Genomic DNA, 17,440 nt, shown 5'->3' with positions numbered 1-17,440 from the left:
AAGAGATTCAGTGAGGTGCTCTGCCTCACATGAACTGGAATTCTATTCCAGAGCGAAGGGAGCCTCTGGGTTATGAACCTGTCCCTCCAGCAAGTTCTATTTATTTCTGTGCTGAGGTTCAAGTCCCTCGGCGTGTGGCTCTAAGGGATTTAGATTTACTGAGGTGGAGCATGTCCATTAATTCTGGATTTGACATAACTTTGTATGTCAGGCATAGATCGCCTCGAAGTAGGCGGTATGCAACTGAGTAGAGCTGGAGTTTTTTAACCGAGCAGCATATGGCATCTGTTTGAGACCCTTGGTCCTCTTGGTGAGATACTTTTGGGGTCTTTCTAATTGCTGCAGGTGTCGGGTAAGGTACATCCCAAAGGGGCATTGTATTCTATGATGGGCCTGATGAGGGATGAATAAAGGGGCACGATTACCTTTCTTGATCTAGATGTGAAACCCTTCGTGATGAGGTGGGCTATGTAGAAGGTCTTTCTAACCACTTTGGCAATGTGGTTTTCAAAGGAGAGATTGCTATCAACTTGGGTCCCCAGGTCCCTAATAACTTTCTCTGTACTTAATGGGTTTTCGCCTATGTGGTAATTTGTGGGCACATTGTTTTTGCCAAAGGGTATGACTATACATTTTTTGGCATTTAGCTTTAAACCATGGTGCTGGCACCAGTTATCTGTCTCTGTGAGACCTTTTTGAAGGATGTTTGTGTCAGCTGGAGAGTCGATTATGGCGCCCAGTTTGCAGTCGTCTGCGAACTTGGTGAGCCATAGTCCTCCCAGGTTTGCCTGTACCTCGGAAAAGTATATACCGAACAAGAGTGGTCCCATTACAGAACCCTGTGAGATGCCACTTGTGACCGGTTTCGAGTCTGACATGGCTCCAGCAACTCTCACTCTGTGGGTTCTGTCTTTGAGCCAGTTTGCGACCCATCTTGTGACATAGGGGTTTATATTTAAGCTGGATAGCTTATCTATGATGCCCAAGTGGGGTATTGTGTCAAATGCCTTTGCAAGGTCCAGCTAGGCTGTGCGGACTTCCTTCCCTTCATCTATGGCTTTGGTGACTGTTTCGAAGAAGTCAATCAGGGTCAAAAGGAAGGATCTGCCCTTGACAAAGCCGAACTGGGTAGGATCTAGTGTCTGTAGGTCCCCAATGTCTTTGTTTATGAGCTCCATGATGATCCTCTCCATAGCCTTGCAGACTAAGCTAGTCAGGCTTAAGGGGTGATAGTTTCCAGGGTCCATAGAGGCTCCACCTTTGTGGAGTGGGACCACTGTTGCTGTACGCCATTCTGTGGGCACATATCCTGTAGTGAGGCTGAGATTGTATAGCTGTTTTATTTGAGGGATTAGTTCCTCTTGGAGTTCATGTAGGACGCAACCTGGGACGCCATCTGGTCCCATGGAAGCAGTGTTTTTTTGCTTTGGAGAGGGCAGCCTTCACCTGAGCATCAGAGATGTTTGGGAGGCAGCCCTCTGCCGGGATAGATACCTGCTCTTTTGGGGGGGGGGGTTTGCACTGAACCTGTCTGCCAGGATATTGGCAATGTCTGTGGGTTCAGTGTATTTTTTGTCATTTAGAATCAACTCAGAACAAGTCTGGGAGTTGCATCCCAGGTTCCTAACATAACTGAAAAAAGCCTTATGATTGTCTTTGGTGTCCTGTGCAATTTTTCTCTCGAAGCTGGCCTTGGAGGATTTTATGAGGGATCGTAATTTTTTGCTAGTACTGATCAGAGATGCCTTCCCTACTAGGGATTTTGCTCTATCATGTAGTAGCTTCCTCCTTCATTTGTACAGTTTATTTATGGCAGGTGTCCACCAGACTGGGCGCCTGCCTTTGGATGATTGGGTCTTGGTTTTGTTTGGGATAGCATGATCCATGCATTCCTGGAGATGTCCGTAGAATGCGTTTATATAGGCTTCTGCAGTTTGGGCCGTAGTTTCCACTGGCCCTGGGGCCTTGAAGGATTCCACTTCAGTTTTGAGAAGTTCGCTTTTGAGAAGTTTTTCACTGTGGTTTTCTGGGCTGGGGGTGGGTTGTAATAGAGTTTACTATTTGGAGCTAGTAGTGGGGGTTCAGATTGAGAGATACACCTGATGTGGGGGGAGGGGGTGAAAAGTTTAAGTGAGAGGGGATGATGTCTCAGGAGAAATGGCTTTGTGAATTAGTGTAAAATTAATGTAATTTTGTATTTTTTGTAAATGTTTAATATCATTTTGCGATGTTGGGTTCCAGGGGGAAAGTAAAAAGAGAGTATAGGTCATATTGTATCGAAATGAAGGGATAAAATCCTATTTTTATAGAGATCAATGTCCAGACAGTTGTCCTTAGATTAAGCTATAGACAAGGGATTTAAGATAGATAGGCTTGGAAAACAAGATAAAATGATCAAATGGGTGACAGTGCTGCTACTTCTCCAAATTACAAGACTTTAACAAGAAATGTTCTTTATGGGTAGGGTCTGGAACCTAAACTGTAATATAGAGGATGTATCAGGAAGGCACAGAAGGGAAAATCTAGCAAAAGGGGGCATATTTCTGAAGAATTTAATAAAAATATTTGATATAGAAGATTTAAATTCAGTAGCAGGAATTCAAACAGAATTTACGTATTGTTCCCCAAGATGCAGTAACTATGCTAGACTGGATAAAAGAACTTCACAAGAGCATGTGTAGTCAATTGAAATTTTGAGACTAATGCAGTAATTGTATTGATTTGTGCACCAATAAAAAATACAAGATAAAGATGCAAGGTAATGATGTAAAAACAAGACACTGTAGTGGAATTTAAGAAATGGGTAGTGGATATGATTCAAGAGTTACTAGGGAAGATGGAAATTACTTCAGAAAGAATAACTAGTGAGTGGATTAAAATGAAAATGGAGTTTAAAACATAGGTTCATTGTGGGCCATTTTAAGCCTAGCCAATTACCCCCTGTGAGAATCAAACACTGTACCTTGTGTCTGTAAAGCAAACACCTTAACCATTATGCCAACCTTCCACCCTAGGGGTGAGGTAGAGAGAAATATGGGAAAGAAGTAATAGGAATTTACAGGGGTTAACAAATGGCAAAGTATTGCAGCAGACGGGGAATCTCTCAAAACCAGAATTAAAGCAACTATAGAATGCTAAATAGAATGTAAGGGAGTATTTGGATGACATGAGTTTAGAAATGTTGCTGTTAATATTAACGTTTTTGTTAACTCTAGAACATACAAACTTTTACCACAATATCATTGACATCAGAAAGAGTTGTTGCCTTACTCAGAGAGTGTTTGACAAGAAAAATAATTAAGGATCCTGTAGACGTATTAGAGACAGATTGGAAAATTTTATGAAGAATTCTATAAAGCAGGAGAATGGGGAACCAAGAAAAGTCACAAATGGAATTTGTAGAAAACTTATGTCAAAGTTAGAGGAAAATGAGGTTCAATGGATTATATAAATAATAGTTAAAATGATGATGTGTAATCAAGCAACAGGAAAGTTTCCAGAAGCAGATGGTATCCCAGTTGAGGTCTGAAAGTTAGGATGGAAGAATGTGATAAAGATCTGGAAGGTTTTGTTTAACAGCGTTTAAAAAGGGGGGACCAGCATATTGAAAGCTGTGGTGGCTGTATTATCCAGATAGGGTAAAGGCCCTTCAAGTCCAGCTTCATATAGACCCATTTCAATGTTAAACCATGTGAATAAAGTGCTTGTCTATATTCATTAAAAGATTGCTAAAAGTATTGCCAAAGTGGATAGTTATGGATCATTTTTTGTGGAGGGGAGACAAACATTTGACATCAATACCAGAACAATGATGATCCAGAGAACAGCAGAATGTAAAAAAAAAATAAAATACTATTTTTGGTGCATTTTGATCCCAAGAAAGCATTTTTCTAGAGTCAGCAGGAATTGTATGAGTAGGGCAATTGTAATATTTGCTTTCCCTGATAGAAAAATAGGATTAATAAGGAGGATATGTGAAAGGTTGGAGGCAAGAATTAAGGTGCAAGAGGTCCGCTGTGCCAAGTTGTGCTTTATCAGAGGAACCAGGCAAGGATGCCCTTTCCCCCAATTTATTTGCTTTATGTTTAGAGCTATTAGCAAAGCAAAATTCAGTAATATAATTGGTATAGTAATCAAGAAAAATGAACTGTTATTTGTAGGTATTATTTTCTACTTGATTAATCCAGAAAAGGACATTTCAGTGTTGTGGGTGAGACAACTTCTAGTCTTGTCAGGATATATAGTGAAGCTAAAACAAAGGCTATAGCTGTAAACTGTATACCTGTGCATGAACTGGTTCAGCAATACCCGTTCTTAAGGGAACATAAGATAAAGTATTTAGGTGTGAGAGTTAAAAAAACATTCTGTTATGACAGCTAAGGATATACGAGTAGGTACTTAAAAAAAAAAAAAAAAAGATAATGCAAAGATTGAGAAGCTGGAATCTCTTGATTATTGATATGGATAAGCAGTGAAAATGTTTGTCTCTTTAGTCTTATATACATGACAGGCAATTTTTATCAACCAGAGGAGAAGTTGTGGGTGATGATTAATAAAGAGTTGAAGGAATGTGTTTGGGAGGGAAAGAAGGCAAGAGTTAATGGGATAAAGATAAAACTGATTCTTCCCATAGGACAAAGTGGTTTAGGTGTACTTGATTTGAATGGGTGCTTTAGAGCTATGTTGCTAAGGCCCATATACAAAACTCAGACAGACCGTTATAAATCAATGATGAAATGGATGGTGGAGTTTGAGAGATAGAGCGTAGGATTTTGGAGGCAAGTCCTTAAGTAGAAAAACAATCATACATAATAGTATACAGTATGAGAAAGCATTGTAAGAACTAAGCCAATGCAGGAATAAAGAAAGGAGATTTTATATTAAATAATGACTGCAAGTAGGGGGTTGGGTAATAGCAAAGGGGCTGGAATTCACTTGAGGAAATTAGTGAATGATTCAGATATTAACACCAAATAACTCAGGAGGGAAAGGTAATACAGCGGAATACGGCTAAGCAGAAGCTTAGACTGCTAGTTAGAAACTGCCTTCTCTGTCAAGGATTGATAAGATTGTTGGGAACGGGATCAAGAAGTGCTAAGTGAAAGATCACCTCTTGTAGATTTTTTTAGTTTTTCATAGGTAAATAGTAGGCCATCGGTCAGCAGTCTGATACAAGCCTGGCCAATAATCAGAGGTCAGAATTAAAATCCTATACCTTGAATCTCTGAAGTAAATTCCTTAACTATTATACCATCCCACATCACCATCACTGCATATACACACACAACAGAAGCTGCTGTTATTGGGATAATTAGAAGGGCATATAAAATATTGCATGATAACTATAAGAATCAATCAGAGAATGTTAGAAAATATTGGGAAAAAAGAATTTTGAGGTAATTTCACAAAGGAAAAATGCAAAGAAATCTGTAAGACTCCCAAGTATGCAACAAAGTCCAGAAGGTTTAGGATTTTTACATAGAAGTGTTTGTATATATATTTTATATGCCCAAGTAAACCTCTGAGAATTTTTCCTTGGTTAAATAATAAATGCTGGAGGAGTGATCGGGAAAAGAGAGGCAAGTGGGAACATGTTTTGGAATGTAGTAAGATGCCAGATATTAAAGATTCCTGCAGAGTACCTTGATGGAAATGCTGGTGGAACAAAAGGTTGTATCTATGGAAATGATTATTTTGAGCCGGGATATATGTTCTACATTGTCTAGATGTAATAAGGTCGTAATAAATTTAATTTGTAGAGTGAATATTATACTGGAGAATATTCCTCAAAGATCTCTAGCTAAGACGGGTGTAATATAATTTTCCTTTGTGTGCATATTTTAATTTATTTATTGGCTTCCTAGCTGCACTCTGAACATCAGTCGTCTTTCCTGTCCACCCTGTTTAATTCATATAATTTCCCACCTTAGGGGAGAGATCCCAGTGGCCCACTCATTGCACCAGGGAAAAGATTTGAGCTGCTGAGGATAGTGCTAGTATCCTGTTGGCATTATGAGGTTTGTTTGTTTGTTTTACATCATTATACATTCCTGCCATGGCTGTGACTTTCGCATATGTGCCAGATTATATTTGATTTCACTTGTCTGTTTCTTATTGTGCTACATGAGACTTAGACAAAAGTGGTCAGAACAGTACTTCCTCATAAACCAACATAGAGTCTTTCTGCTGGGGTGGGCAACTCAGCATCTGACACATCACTCCGATGTTCCAAGTGCCAGCTTCTCCAGGGCATAAGCTGCTAATCAGACTTTTATTATTTCATTTGTTTTTTTCTGTAGTGTATGTTTTATAACTTGCACAAAATTTCCTTGGAGCCTTTCTCTACAGTTCTTTGAAAAGAAACATGGGCAAGCTGGAGTTCCATAATTAACACAGTGTTGTTAATAAATAAATTGATTGGAGAAGTGTATGTTAAGAGGTGTTCATTATCTGAACCTTTTTTCTCCCTTTTATGTAGTGGATTTGTTAAGGGTGATGACGGTGTCTGGCCTCAGCTCATCAGTTTCCATCCACATTTCCAAGGTGGAGCCCTACTTACTGTGGTAAGTTCAGTTTCTAAAAAGTATTACCAGGTACTAGTCACTAAAGTGAATGATCTTTGTACAGTGCACAAGAACTCGGTGCAAATTACCTGCTTAATGTCATCTGTGAGACAGATGATCTTCTCTTGTTACTGGTTATGCACATTTAAAGTGGCAGAACTAAATAGCTTTGTAAAACTGAAAACATTATTTCACTTTTCTGAAGTTTAGAATACAATACGATACAGTATGCCCTTACAGCTTGCCTACTATGCACAAGAGTATAACTGCCCAAGGCTACCTTCAAAGAATCCAGGTTTTTACTATTTTTAAACTTTTCAGGTAAATTTCAGCTGCCCATTTTGGGGAGAAAAAATGTAATCCTTTTATTTAGACAATTAAGTCCTCAGAAGTGTTACTGTTTTTTTTCTCTCTTTACTTTTATTATGACCTAGGCATTCCCATAAATAGTGATCTTTTTAATGTTTGAAGATATGAATAAGGTCACCTTGTCTTTGCTTGTCTTCTAATAAATATAAGTTGAATACAAGTTCAACTTGCTGAGTCTGTCTTTGTACCAAAGACCAGATATTTCATGAATTTGTTTTGTAAATTTTCCCTGTACAGGCTCAGGATATGATGATAAATCTTTTAACCAGGCCTATTAAATGCAAGTTTGGATGCAGTACTTTTTTGCATATTTAAACCAAAGAATAATGATACCTTGATGGTCCTAAATGGTTAAAAACAGCACAGTTTAATAGAAGATTGAGCCCTTTCCTCCCACTAAGGAGACTTCATCAAAATGAAAAAAAAAACACCATAAACCTTCATTAAATATTCAAACCAATCCGTACTATTGGTTAATTAAATAATTAGCTGCAAGGCAATCTCATTCTTAAAGTTGCAGAAATAACTAATGCACAACATATGTAATACAAAACTTAGTATACCTTACTATAAAACCATACATCAACTGTTAAAAGTTGTGCTTTAAATTAGTAATCTAATTGTCATGATATTTTAATAAAGAGCATATAAATATAATTAAAATATGATGCAATGAGCCTTTTTTATAAAACCAAATATACATCATAAAAATCTGTTCTTCAAAATGTATGTTGTTGTTGTGTCTTTCGGCTTATCCCGGTTAGGGGTCGCCACAGCAGAACTCCGGTCCACTAATGTTTGGTAGTGGATTTTTACGTGCCGAGTTACCAGCCCAGACGCACAACCTTCAACGAAGGCACGCTCATTCACGCATGCCTCCACATAGAAGACGCTCTACCTGAGAATCGAACGGGACAACATCTTGCTGTGAGGCGACAACACTACCGCAGCACCACTACCGCGGGTCTTCTTCAAAATGTATGTTTTTTTATAAATATTATAATTTGCTTGCCCTAATGTTTACAACTGTCACAATAGAGACATGTTCATTTATCCCTTGTGAAAAAGTGCCAGCTAACTTAACCTGCCAGATTATTTAGCCATACTTTCCAACCCCCCCCCCCAAATTGATATGGATTTTTTCCAAGATACTGAGGGTAAACCTTTTAAAGTCCCTACAGTCAATAGAGTGTTTGTACAATGCACTATTTTCTTTATGGTTGGTAATGTCATAAAGATGTTGATAAATACATGTCTTAAAGTCACATTCCGTTCCATTTTTCAAACACAGAATTCTGGACAAGTATCGCACTTTGCCAAATACACAGCTCTAGGTGTAATACAATTCCCTTTTTGAAAGCTGCTCTATTGTCCTTACTGGTGAACTAATTGCCACCCAGGGATGCCAGAGAATGGCTTAAACCAAACAAAAAACAGGCACAGGAAACAGCACGACAATTGTAACAAGTACAAACAAAAAATAAAGATACCGAGCCTGCCAGGCTGAAGGGAAAACAAACACTTTATTAGCCAAAGATACAGGTAATCGCTTTCGCGAATAACTTATCGCTTCATCAGACAAACTAGTGAAAAGACAGCCTACATTTATATCCAATAACAGCCAATCAAGTATTAAAGCCAATTAAGCACCTTCTAAAAAACATTAATACATAGTATGTCAAAAATACAAAACTATGTAGAAAATACCCTAAAGAATACAATCTAAATAAAAAGCAATTAAGACATACTGAAAAATGTATAATAAGCATGAGTTAAAATCAGTAAACCATACATAAAAGCTAGTTAAAAACTGTCCCCGGTACAATGGGAGACTACCAACATTCTGTCAAATGTCTTTTATCAACATATTCTTTGGTATGTTCGTTTTGTGGATGACTTGTTTTTATTATGGCATGGCACTTTGGATGAACTGAAGGTTTTTATTGCCTACATGCACACAACTACTGGGTTCCTAATGTTTACTTACAGTTATTCTTTTGATGTAATTGAATTCTTAGACATTAAACTCAGTAAGACTGATGTGAGAAATGTATCTACAAGTGCATATAGAAAACCTACGAGAAAAAAGTTATTTACATGCAAACAGCATGCACCCTGGCCATGTTTCACATAATATATTAAAAGGTCAGGTTTATCGGTTGATGAGATTGCGCAATAATGACTTGCAGTTACAAGAGGCTTTAGGCTTCTTTAAGCTAGAATTTTTAAGTAGAGGCTACAAGGAAGAAGAAATAGATTTATCTTTATCTGATGCCTGGAAGGAGTGGGAAGATAGGTGTAAGCCTTATTTTACAGATAGAGTGGTAACTAACACGGGTAATGCTTCCAGACCGAATAATGACGTATTTAGGATCTCTTTACAGTACTCGAGTGACATCAGTCATTACTGCAGCATTATTAAACGTAGTGGAGCTTATTACATACTATAGATGAATTAAAAGGCACTATAAGTGACACACCGCACTTCTCATTTAGAAACAATAAATCTCTTAAGAAGCATTTATGTTATAAAGCTCAACAGTACATGCCCAGGGTTGAATCTAGTAGATTGGGCACTTTTGCATGCAGAAGGTGTACAGCATGTGGATACATTCATACTGCACAGGTGTATACCCATCCCACCCTTAGGTTTAGAATAGAACTTGACTTTTATGCAACCTGCAGATCTATGAACATAGTTTACTTCGCTTTTTGCCAAATTTAGCATGCCTTGACCCCTAACTGGGAAAAGCCGAAAGACAGTTTCTATATAGGGAAGATGAACAGATGCCTAAAGGACAGGATTTTAGAACATTATAGAGATATCAAGAATAAGAAAGATACAAATGCCTTAGCACAACATGCTATGCAGTGTGGCTCTGAACAGAACGGTAAGTTTATGGTTTTACAGGTTTTAGACATTAGCATGAGAGGTGGGGACTTAATCTGACAGAAGGAGCTGTGCAGAAATGGATTTTGCTCTTTAATGCTGAGAAACCACCAGGCTTAAATGGGGTTTTTACTTTAAAGCCCTTTTTGAAGTCACGCCCTCTGAAGCATTAAGTGTGGATGTTGTTATATGCATTTAATGGGAATTTTTTAACTAGCTTTTTATGTATGATTTATTGATTTTAACTCATGCTTATTATACATTTTTCAATATTTACATTGTATTCTTTAGGGTATTTTCTAGATAGTTTTGTATTTTTGATATACTATGTGCTAATGTTTTTTAGAAGGTGCTTAATTGGTTTTAATACTTGATTGGCTGTTATTGGATATAAATTTAGGTTGTCTGTACACTAGTTTGTCTGATAAAGCCATAAGTTAATCGCAAAACCACTTACCTGTATCTTTGGTTAATAAAGTGTTTGTTTGCCTTTCAGCCTGGCAGGCTTGGTATCTTATTTATTTATTTTTTGTTTATGCCAGAGAATGGCTTGTTAGTTTCTGCAGAAAGGGTGGAAATATTGGAATTGTTTTGCAGTTTCCAAATGCTGCAATACACCTTAGATGAAGTTCTAATGTATGCATTGTGACACATCAGTGCCAGATCTTGGCTCTGTTACTAGTGAGAGGGTAGATGTGATGTCATTCTATAGCCAGCAGTGAAATTGTATTTGAATACTAGTGAGAGATGTGAGGACTGCACTCTTTTTGGACCTAACAAGACACTCATCCACATTTATCTTGCCTTGCTGTAGTAAGTAATTAGGGGACAATTATTCTTCAGTCAATTAGAAAAATATAGTGACATTAGCTAAATGTTTTTTTCTGTATCTGTCCATTTCCATCTGTGTGGGGTTTTTATATGTATTTTATTGAAATTCTGGTGTTTATTGTAAATAGATATCCAGTATTTTCATTTTTTATTATTATTTATTATTAGATGGTGGTACAGCGGTAGCGTTGTTGCCTCACAGCAAGAGGTTCTCCTGTTCGATTCTCGGCTGAAGTGCCTTCTGTGTGGAGTGTGCATGTCCTCCCCGCGGTCGAGTGGCCTATTAAAGACATGCGTGAATGCGTGTGCCTTCGCTGAAGGTTGGGCGTTGGTCTGGCAACTCGGCACCATAAAAATCGACTGCCAATCATTAGCGGACCGGAGTTCGGCTGTGGCGACCCCTAACCGGGAAAAGCCGAAAAGACAAACATTAGATGTATCTAAACCTTTCATTGTAGCTGGTCTTTTAGAAAATATTTAACCTTTGAAAGTACTTGCTCCTGCCATGCTCCTTACTGTCTTCTTGCTACTTGTTTAACACACTACTTTTTTTACTACTTTAACACTACCATGTGTAACTGGTAATTATATTAAAGTATGTGGTAAGTGGGTAAGAGGTGTGGTGTAGTAAATCTACCTTATAGTGTTCTGGTTCAGGTGGGGGTGTGTGGTGTGGTGGTGGGGTGGGTGTGTGTGTGTGTCTGTGTGTGTGTGTGTGTGTGTGTGTGTGTGTGTGTGTGTGTGTGTGTGTGTGTGTGTGTGTGTGTGTGTGTGTGTGTGTGTGTGTGTGTGTGTGTGTGTGTGAAAATCAAATCTGAAAGAGAGTGTATATGACAGCTACTTTGAACAGGGACTCTGAGAGCATTGATTTCATGGAGAGGGTAGAGGAGGAATTGGCTTAGAACACCCAGCTAAGGACTCAGCTTTAAAGTGGTCAGTGGGGAGTCACATCTGGAGAGGAAGCCCAGTCCCAGGACTGGAGTGTCCATTTCCTGTGTGCTCTTAAGGGAAATTGTACTTGGTGCAGAGAGCTGCATCTGAAAATACTGTGTGTGTGTGTGTGTGTGTGTGTGTGTGTGTCAATTTTTCTCACAGTGAACGTTCCCCACCGATGTCAATGGTGAGGATTGAGGCTTCTTGATTACTGGCCCAGAGGAAGGACGTCACAGAAACTTTTCAATTTTCTTACCAAACCTTCCAGATCTAATTATGAACTCTGCTTGCTCTCAAAGGTTTAAATCAATAATAAGATATTCTTTAGTTACACAAAAAAGAAACTGAAATGAAAAATAGTGAAAGGTAACCAGTTATCTGTAAACAATGGAATGATTACTTGGCCACAGGGTACAGGAAATGTGCTTGCACAAGAATGTTGTACAAACTTTAGGCAAATAAATATGTCAGAGTGCTATAGAGACACTGGGAGACATTCCTTAACTACAGATATAGTTGCTGCCACAGTTAAAAAAAAAAAAAAGTTCCTTGGATCCAGACAATGTCTCTGGCCATTTTCTAGACAAAATCAAGGAAACCTTGACTAAACCTGTAGCAGCGGCATTAAGCAATATATTAGTATGTAACCTGTGGTAGACTGTCATGACATTACTTCACAGAGAGAGGAGTAAAACGCAAAGGTTTTAGACAAATCAACCTGACCGTATTCTGTGTAAAGTCATAGAGTGAGCCTTAATGAACATTAAATATATGGAACATTGTGGATTTGTTAAAGGGATTTTTTTTTCCTTTTGAATTTTGTCCCATTCTTTGAAGACACGAAAGCAGCACTTGATGATGAGCTGATAAGTGCATCAGCTTATTCTTACCATATTAAGGTGTTCACCACCATCCCTTGCAAGGGAATAATTGACCAATTAATAGCACTAAATCTCAAATCATGCTTAATTCAGTGAGTAAAAACTGTATTTGTGCAACAGGACCCAAGTCTAGGGGGTCTACTTTAAATAATCAGAGTACCAAAATGTTGAATCTCCGTTACATCAAGACAGCTTTGCCAAAAGACAACATCGAACAGACAGAACATCGAAACCAATTCCCCGAGCAAACCTCTCCAATCTAACACTAAAAAACTCTCACAAAACATCAACAAAAACCTCCCGGTGAACAACATAAACAAAAAACTCACCCTACACCTCATTTCCAAAGTCCAGGACTTCCTGCACCCATAATGCTACACCACCTTAAAGGAACACAACTCCTAAAAATAACCACACTAAATTAATAACTAATGCCTCTGTATTTGCAGAGGTCAATCCCTCTGCACCCCCAAAACTTCCCGTGAATGAAATATACCAAGTGCAAAATTACACTACCATGAATAAAAGGGCATATTTACAGGTACATTAACCTTGCTGACACTGACTACACATCAGTAGCCTGTATTCAGTGTTCCAGGTTCGATGTTCTGTCCATTTGATGTTGTGATCTTTTGACAAAGTCGTTTCGATATACCAGGATTCGACATTCTGGTACTTTGATTATTTGAAGTAGACCCAGTCTAGGTGGGGAGAGGTACTCATCTGTTGCAACAGAGGTTACTAGTAGTGTTCTGCAGGGCACAGTAATGGAAAAAACTTATTTTTTGGACTGTTCTTCTCATGTACAAAACAGGAAACTGGACTGTGGCTAAGTATATTGATGATTGTGAATTGGGTAACTTAGTTACTTCAAAAAAAGTTGCGGAAGTTCTTTAAAATGGTCTACAGAAATGTACCATTGGTGCAGTAATGATCTCAACCTATAAATGTAGTAACATGAAACTTGGCAAAAAGGACTCATTATGATTCTAAAAATAAACAGTCATATCAAAAGACACTTTCATTAAAAGGAGTAGGGACAGTGGTAGACAGTAATTTAAAATTTAACCAGTGTGAATTTTACAAATTCAGGAAAGCATGTTTCTGTAGCCTGTCTAATTCTAAAGGCCACGTCTAGTTACTCCAGGGAAACAGCTGTTTACACCTCACTCATCTGACCCCTTATTGAATACAGTATGGTGTTTTTTTAGCCTTTAAATAATCCGCCTACATGAACTTGAAAATACACAAAAATCTTACCCTTGAAAACATGGATTATACTGAAGGGCTTCAGGAAATGCTATTACATTCTGTTTCTTACAGGTAGAGGTGATCTTTGTCCACAGTAAAAAAAAAAAAAAAAGTAATGAATGCATTGCTTAATGTTTTCCATGGTTGTGGGATTACAGAGTTTAATCGTTATCAACTTGACTATCAGCAGAAATCAACCATTAGCATCTATCAAAAGTAATCTTGGTGAGGGAAGTGCAGTATATGATTCTGTTATTTTTCACCAACTTTCTGTAAAGTTGACTCTCAGTCCAATGATTACAATCCAGCAAATCTCTGGACTGGGCAGCTAGTAGGTTATAAACTTGACAATCAAACCTATGAATGAAATTTTGTTTTTCGCAAGGGTTCTGTATCCCTTAAGGCTAACACACATTTTCTCCCTAAAGTGGTTTCCAAACTGTTCTGAATCAGTGCATTCATTTCCTGATTTCTTTACTTGGGCATAAACCAGGGGGAGAGGGGAGTCCTTCCCAATATTGATGAACACCACTAGTTCAGGGTTTACTTAAAATGGATGCCTGAATTTTGTAAGATAGGCCAGTTTGTTTCCTTTACTTTAGGAAGATAGGGGGCTTGCTGAACCATCCCTGGTTAATGGTAAAGTAGGTATTTTCCACCATTAGCAGTGTGGCTGTTTCCATTACAGACATCCACACCACTGCCAGTTGGCGTTTTGTGCAGAACTTCATTGGGCATTTTTAATTGGACCACAGCTCTTGGAACCAGGTGTCTTTTGTTACCATGGTATTTTAGTATTCAGCATTCTCTACCTTGATCTCGGTTCTTTTACTTTACTCTGGCTTTTTCCACCCTGTTTATTTTTGTGGTTTTATTAAACCCTTAGGATTGTGAGGAGAGTCCTGGATGTTTTGTGTGACCTATGTCCTCCTTGTGTGATGCACATATTCTTACCATATCAGCTGATCTGTGAGACTAGGTCAGGAGTACTCTCCCACCATCCCTCCTACAGGTGGACAGCCAATCCATGACGATGAATTTTTCTTCTGCATCAGTCAGGCAGCTATATACTTATATTGATTGCTAATATTGACAATGTAGGTGACACATTTACATTGTAATTTCTTGATGTGCAGGAAGGTGCTCATAGCTGTGGTCCAAATAGTTGACTCCGGGGTCAGAAGCTGATTAATTATTTGATGTGTGGCATCTCAGTATATGTTGACATCAAGCATACATACACACACACACACACACACACACACACACACACACACACTGCCAATTTTCTAAAAGATGTTGCGAATCTCATACTGTTGAAAAAAAAGTAATCCCACCATAGGACCCATCAAAGAATGTCCATTTAAGGGGAATCTTGACATTTACTCCATTTTAGAGCAATTACAAAAATGTAGTGTGTTCACAAAATGGTTGGCCATGTCTGAGTGCATTTGGTCTTTCTCCAGAAATGGATTTACTCAGATGCCAAGTGGCAGTAGAAATGAAACTCTTTCTCAGATGAGTTTGTGGTATTAGAACCCTGCTGCTGTCACCAGGTTTTGGTGTGGTGAACTATTCCTCACCTTCCTTCAGTCTAATCTCTTATAATTTATACTGGCAGGTGGTTTGTTAATAGTGCCATAGCTGCTGTATGCTGTAAGGGAAATGCTGTTCCAGAAGAGAGATCTCCACAAAGAAATTTGAATCTATGTGTATTGCCTTGTCCTGAAAGACTCTGAAGGAGGGGGGGGGGGTGAGACTAAAACTCTTCTTGCTCCAATCCAGCAAGTCAGTTGCGTTGATATATAAACAAACATGGAGGTAAGCACTTGTACCCTTTGTGCAGAAAGATGATAACATAGAGTTATAGGTTCATACTAAGCTTTCAGTGAAGGACCATTGAGAAGCTTAGCCGTAACAGCACTTGGTATTGACAGTATATTGGATAACCCTGGAAAGGAGGTTATTTCCACATACCCTTGGCATGAATTTATGTCCTCCCATACAATCTTCAAATCTGGTTTTGAAAGTTGATAGGGTGTTGTGTGTGATGTTTAGCAGGAGTGTGTTTGGGTCACACCAGCAAATAGTATGATTCTTAGAGTGAAGATTGAGGTCTTTTTCACAAATGTTAGACTGTTGGTTCTTTAAAAGTGGAGGAGTTCAAAAAGGGTGTATGGACTTTCAGTGATTGAAAAGGCTAAATGGAGGTCATCTTCAGGAGTCTGTGTCAAAGTAGATGGGTAAGGTTTTTAATCTGTCAGGGTAACTTTAACTGTGTGGTCCAGAAATCTTGTTGTCCAAAAACTCTTGGAGTCTTTCAAGATGGTCAGAGTACTTTGTGTGGTTATTCTAAAACAAGCATTGTATTTAAGGATAGTGCTAACTAAGGAAGAGAATAGAGGAACCAAAATTGTATAGGATCTGCAGATAACATGAGCAAGGCAGGACTTCTTAATCGCAGCCATGGAATGGTTAGCAAAAGAATCATTGTTATTAATATGGCTTCCCATGTCCTGGATAGTCACATCTGTTTTGAGCGGGGTGCCAGCAATGTGGCATGAGGAAGTGGGCAGGGTGATTTTCCCAAAGTGGTAACTGTGATGAGTTTTTTTTTTTTGGCATTTAAGGTAAACCAGTGATACACCAGATACTGGTCTGGTACAGGCTGTGCTGGAATATCTAAGTATCTGACATCTGATGACATGTTGCATCCAGTTTGTAATAGTTAGCTAAAGTCCCTTAAGAGCTGCTTTCACTTCTGAGAAATACAGTCCAAAGAGCAGGGGCCCAGGAAAGAGACTTGTGGAAACCCGTTGGTGGCACTCCCTAGGTTAACAGTGTGGATTCTGTCAGCAAATTTGCTATCTGTCAGACAAGCATACAGGTTTATAAGCTGAGGGAGTTTATCTTTGATAACAGCATGTGTGATGGTGTCAAAAGCCATAGCAAGATCAATGTCAGCATTGTGGACTGTCAGACCATCACCCAGGGCTTCAGTGACCCTTTGGAAGAAATCTGCTAGGTTTAGTAGGCATGACCAATCTTTTACAAATTCAAATTGATTTGGGTACAAGGGTTTTTAGGGTTAATATTACGTGATTGAACGTTAAGGTGTTCAATCACCTAAATGTTCGATCATGTAATATAGACCCGGGTTTTTAGGTTACCTTTATTATTGTTTATCACCTTAGCAATTGTATGCTTCATAATTTTACAGTCATTATTTGTGAAGCTAAAAGACCTATAGTTTCTGGTGTCTGTTGTGGGTTACTGTTGCTCGACCCTCTCTCGTATAGATGATGAACAGGTGGGGTAGTTCATTTATATGCTTTATTACATAGAAACCCATCAGGATGGATAGTAGCATTACAAACTATAAACAAACTGATAGACAGACTACACAGACATACATGCTTACATCTCAACAGCTTACTACATAATGGCAGTCAGGCTCACACATGCTCAGTATTTATACACTTGTGCAAGCCCCTAGAAAGCTTCATAAAACTGTACACACCTATTGATCTACATCCTCCTTCTTAAATAGATTGCCCTTAATGAAATGACATTGGAGTAAGACATGCATTAATATAGACATTAGAAACAAACACAATGTTCATGTCCAAGTTGACATGTATCTGTAACATGGTCTGGAAATGAGACCTGATCTAGTAATATAGTAATCAGAACTGGGTTTAGCAACAGGGACAATCTTAGGT

General features: G+C 38.5%; 1 protein-coding gene across 4 annotated transcripts in view; it reads left to right on the top strand.

Moving 5' to 3' along the window:
- Nucleotides 1–17,440, top strand: part of AAAS (aladin WD repeat nucleoporin) — a 1,251,774-nt gene that overhangs the window by 1,168,832 nt on the left and 65,502 nt on the right. For 3 of the 4 annotated variants that reach the window (XM_044083905.1, XM_044083907.1, XM_044083904.1), the window contains exon 16: nucleotides 6,479–6,563. The exons of the other annotated variant lie outside the window; for it this stretch is intronic. In XM_044083905.1, coding sequence (XP_043939840.1) covers nucleotides 6,479–6,563 — 85 coding nt within the window. The remainder of the gene's footprint in view (nucleotides 1–6,478; nucleotides 6,564–17,440) is intronic. 4 annotated transcript variants of the gene reach the window in all.

This window comes from Protopterus annectens, chromosome 9.part0, assembly GCF_019279795.1.
Source record: "Protopterus annectens isolate FY-2018-M chromosome 9.part0, PAN1.0, whole genome shotgun sequence".
NCBI lineage: Eukaryota > Metazoa > Chordata > Ceratodontiformes > Protopteridae > Protopterus > Protopterus annectens.
This window is presented reverse-complemented; position numbering and strand designations above follow the sequence as displayed.